Source organism: Penaeus chinensis, chromosome 37 (genome assembly GCF_019202785.1).
Source record: "Penaeus chinensis breed Huanghai No. 1 chromosome 37, ASM1920278v2, whole genome shotgun sequence".
NCBI classification, from domain to species: domain Eukaryota; kingdom Metazoa; phylum Arthropoda; class Malacostraca; order Decapoda; family Penaeidae; genus Penaeus; species Penaeus chinensis.
The window spans coordinates 8,495,914-8,500,913 of NC_061855.1; the positions used below are offsets into that span (position 1 = coordinate 8,495,914).

The 5,000-nt window shown below is 42.7% G+C and overlaps 1 protein-coding gene across 1 annotated transcript in view; it reads right to left on the reverse strand.

Moving 5' to 3' along the window:
* Positions 1-5,000, reverse strand: part of LOC125045282 (putative neural-cadherin 2) — a 52,046-nt gene that overhangs the window by 26,181 nt on the left and 20,865 nt on the right. Inside the window, exon 6 of the mRNA XM_047642487.1 lies at positions 765-2,103. Coding sequence (XP_047498443.1) covers positions 765-2,103 — 1,339 coding nt within the window. The remainder of the gene's footprint in view (positions 1-764; positions 2,104-5,000) is intronic.

The window sequence follows — 5,000 nt, forward strand, 5'->3', positions numbered from 1 at the left end:
GAGGAGGAAGAGGAGGAAGAGGAGGGGGAGGAGGAGGAAGGGGAGGATATTATGATATCAATATCATTATTGTTATCATCATTACTGTATTTTCATTATCATCATCATTAATCCATATTATGTTTATCTCCCTCCTCCTCCTCATCATTATAACTATCATCATTATCGGTTACGTTTTGAGGGTTCCAAAGCCTCATTTATGAAATACAACTTTTGACTCTTACTTTACATGATCTGCAACCTGTCATCATCATTATTATCTCTGATGAAAATAATGATGATCATTATTATAACAAAATCGATAATGATAATGATGATAATAATAGTGATTATAAAGATAATGATGATGATTAGAATAAGAATTACTATTACCATAATCATTATTATGAACATTAATATTATTGCTATCATTATCATTATCTTTATTACCACTCCTATCATTATAATTTTTATCATTATTATTACTGTTAAAGTAATAACAGTAACAATAGTAATATGATGATGATAATGATGATGGTGATAATAATTATAATAACAAAAATAAAGTAATCATAAAGATAATAATAGTGATAATAACTGTGGCAATGATGGTGATAATTATTACCATGATCTGTATTATCATTACTATTACTTCTATTATTATTATAATTACTATTAGTGTTCCAGTTATCATCATTATTACTAGAATTATTATCATCATCTCTGCAGTTATCATTATGACACTCATCATCATCGTCTAGCGCTATCCTCGCCATCCCTCTCACCCGCGGGTCCGTTCTCCTGCACCGCGCCGTGCATGGTGGCGTTGGGGAACACCGGAGCGTTGTCGTTGATGTCCTTGACGAGCACCGTGACCTCTGTCTCTGCGAAGTGCGTGTCCTCCAGCCTGAGCACTTGTCCCCGCACTTCCCACCTGCCTTCTTCTCCTGCAACGTCGTCCCCTCCTACGGCAGTCTGGAAGTCCCGGTCAGTGACGTTGTAGTGACTTCGGTTCCTGTCGAAGATGCTCACGAACTTGCACCTCCTGGCGTCTGACAAAAGGTCGCGCTGGTCCACCAGGTAGCTCAGGTAATGCTTGTTCCAGTGGAAACTCGAGGCTCGGGCGGATCTTGACGCTCTGATGCTCTTTTCGAGGGGGAGCGCGAGCGGGTCCGAGACAAGAGGGACGCCAGTGCCTTCTCCAGGGGCTTCTAGGTCGTTCGAACCAGTGCTCGTACGTTCTCTTCGATTCTTGGAACTTCGGGAGGCTACGGCGGGCAGGTAATGAGCCTGGATTCCTTTTTCGGGCAGTCCCGTAGTCTGTTCTTGAATGGCTCTCGAGACCTCATCGAGAGTTCTTCGACTCCGCCAAGGTAAGTCTGTGGAAGAGAAGACTCTAGCCTCGCTCATCACCTTCCCTTCCGCTGAGGCTTCAGTGGCCTTGCGTCTTTGCTCCGGAGTGTAAAACGTGGCCAGGTAGTCCTCCGGCGTGGGCTGGAGACGGGAGAGTGGAGGCAAAGGGTCCCCTCGCTGAGATATATGGTGTTCCGGCCGACTCTGCTCTTCGATAGAAGCACTGTGAATTCCATCGTCATTTTGTGATGGATCTTTAGCTGATAACTCTTCTGTCTGTCGTTTTCTCTTCCTTTTAGAACCCGCAAAGTTAATATTTTGATGAGAATAATAGCGAAATTCATCAGGGACCGCATTCCCTCCCCGAAGCGCTTCTTTCCACCTCGTCGTGGAGACAAGTATTTCTTTGGGCTCTGTTACCGCTTCCTCTCCTACATCCTTCGCTCCTGAGACCTCCCTCTTCCTGATTTCCCTCCACCTCGTGCTCCCAGACAGCCAGTGCCTTCGCCTCTTGCCGGTCTGTTTGCCGCTGTCACTGTACCTGGAGAAGTCCTCTGCATTCCCGTCCAAGAGGTAGCGAAGCGACTTCGGGCTGCCCTGCCAGGCTCTTCCCTCGGCTCCCGTCGCCTCCAGGTTGAATCTAGGACCTCGCTGGGAGGGTCGCGGGGGCTCGGGTCTGCCTTTGGATCGGGAGAAAATCCTTTGGCCATCTTGCACCCGCACCTTCACCCTCCAGATGCCCTTCCCGTTGGGCGGGTCGCGGTCGAGAGCCTAAGGAGACATTGAAAAAATTATGAATTATTTAAATATTTCATCTATATCACTAGACTGAATTAATTATCTATAGCTTACATCGTTTTTATCCTACGATTTATGTGTCAGGGAGCATAACCGAGGCATAATTAACCAGATATCTTTAAATGTCAGCGTGAAAGCGAAATGTCAAAGACAGCGGTATGAAAGCCGTTTTAGGCCAACCATGATTCTAGTATGAGGGAATAATAGTGCAATATAGATCTGTTTAATTAAAAAATACAGTAACAGAGATCCATCGTTATTATTAGCATCATTATCATTACGAGGATGATAATGATTGGTTTTAGCACTAGTTGTAACATTATCAATATGAACATTTCATACTGATAATGTTATAATGAATATTCTCATACCTAAAGTTTTATTATAAGAATAACTATTGCAGTGATGATTAAATGAGCATACAGAAAATGATACTACTACTGCTAATAACAATCATTATAATCTTAATGGTAATGATGAAGATGATAGTTGTAGTAGTGACTATAGCAATATTAACAATAAAAATAACACCAACGCCAACAATAATGATAATAATGATATTGATAATGACGATAATAATGATAATGATGATAATATCAATAATAACAATAGCAACAAAAATATAGAGATGCTGATAAAGGTAACATAATCACAATTATAACGATCAGTGATAACGATCCTAAAAATAACAACAATAATATTGATGATAACAATAGTAAAACGTACAGTAACCATAAGAATAATTGTTACAGTAACGATAATAATAATAATGTATGAGAAATTAACGAAAAGATAAAGGAAGATAGCAAGTGAATGACAAATGAACAAAAAGACAATCACACACAAAAAGCAAAAAACACAAATAAAAAAGCACGTAAACAAGAGAGAGAATTGAACCTAAGGAAGAAAATATATCAATATGTGGAGAAGATTCACAAAGTAGAAACAATCAATCGTTAAATGCACTGGCCCTTCCGCCTTCTGTTTCCATCCACGAGGGACCCATTTGTCGAGCCGCCAGATGTGGGCCAAGATTTGGTCAATTTCCCAAGCCACGAGTTTCGAAGTGGGCTAATAGGCCTCTGTCGGGGATGGTCTATGGAGGAGACAGTCTGATGGATGGAACTGACGGCAGGGAATTGAGGTATATATCTGTATAGCATTACTTTGCATTCTGGGATTATGTGAGCAGCAGTTTCAGCCTCACTAGGATTCACTGACTTAGTGCAACTGTGTCATTGTTACGAAAGGCATTAACATGTGACTTTAAGGCACTAAACAGAGTCTAAATTTTGTTTCTGAACAATAAATCCAGCAAAATCCTGACATTCATGAGGCAGAGCTTGGTCCTTATGGGCAGCAAATGTAACTTTAGATATTCCTGTTGAGATAGTTCACAATTCCGGCTGACAGACCAATTATCCATTTTAATTTCTTGATCTGAGAATCCAGTAATAATTTATACTAACAAGACATAAATAGCTAGGTGACTAAAGTTTACGCTGCAAGTACCTACTAGATGGTTAGGCTCTAGCAATGCCCATTAGTCCTTGACCTTGGGTTCGAGTCATCTGAGACTTGGACAGGGAAGCAACACCGTCGGCAAAGTCAAGCTCTATGGCCCTAATATTACTCAAGTTGCCCTTTACTGTCTTTTGTGATAGCTCTATCCATTGTCCAGTTCAAAGGTTCAATGATCTTTGATGAAATTCCCGTAAATCTCAGGTTTTCCGAGTGATTCACTTTGCAATGAGCTGAATACATTTATGAGGCTAATATAGCCTACAAGTCTCCCATGACCAATACCACGACAGTACTCTACCATGACTCGAAGTGATTAGCCAGAGGGTATCCACATTACTCAGGTCTCTGATCTTCACAAGTTGGTCTCTGATAATACATTTCAGGGGGAAATGCTGCATAGTGTAATGCCCTTATCGCTGCTACACTCCCAGCCACCCCATTTCCACTTCCACAGATGACACCCTCACATGTCTGAGGGACCAATACTAGAATACCTGATCGAAACCAGGACAGCCTGTCATCATCAAGGCATTGGTTCACTGCTAAAATTTAACAGTTCATTGGGAATATTGCTCGTACCCTCTACCTTTCCAGCCTTCACCTTGGCCAGAGTAGGTGATTCCTGCTGATGGGAGGTCAGGGACCGGAGCCACAAGACTACCCACAATACTGCTAGCCATCAGCATCTCAGCCTGATAGAAATGCCCATTATGCGTGCACACCAGAATCTGAGACAATTAGCCATCTGCTGCAGTTGTTTGTACGCATGTTGAAGGTCTTCTGATGAGGAATGCGAACTGAACTGATCAGTGACAGCCATAGCAAATGTCAAATCCCCGGACACACTCCTCTCTCTCATGCTGGGATGGCCACTGGGTGGATGGCAATGAACCCAGAGGTCAGTCACAGTTATTTTATGATTGAGATTACAGAGCTCGCCATTCCAGCAAACTGTAGCTCTGAGGGATCTGCCAATGAATGTTAACAAGGATGTGGTTGATCTACTAGTTATGTTGCCTGCCTAGCTTCACCAAGCCAGTTGATGCAACTCAGTATATACTCACTCTCTAGGAAGATGTTACTACGGGGGCTATTGATGTCTCATAGCTAGCTCGATAACAGTCAGATGCCACATTCAGGGTGGGAGGGGTACCAGCCTCTTCCTCGACATCTTCTCTCATAGGGCACGATGCCGATAAGGCACTTCGGTGGCGCACTGGCACAGATTGCCACCCATTAATCCAAAGGGGCAGGGTTGCAGTTAATACAAAGCCAAATGTCGGTGGGTGTTGAAACCGTAGCTCTAGGACTACTTGCTATGAGACCCCCAAACGTTTAGCCTGGGA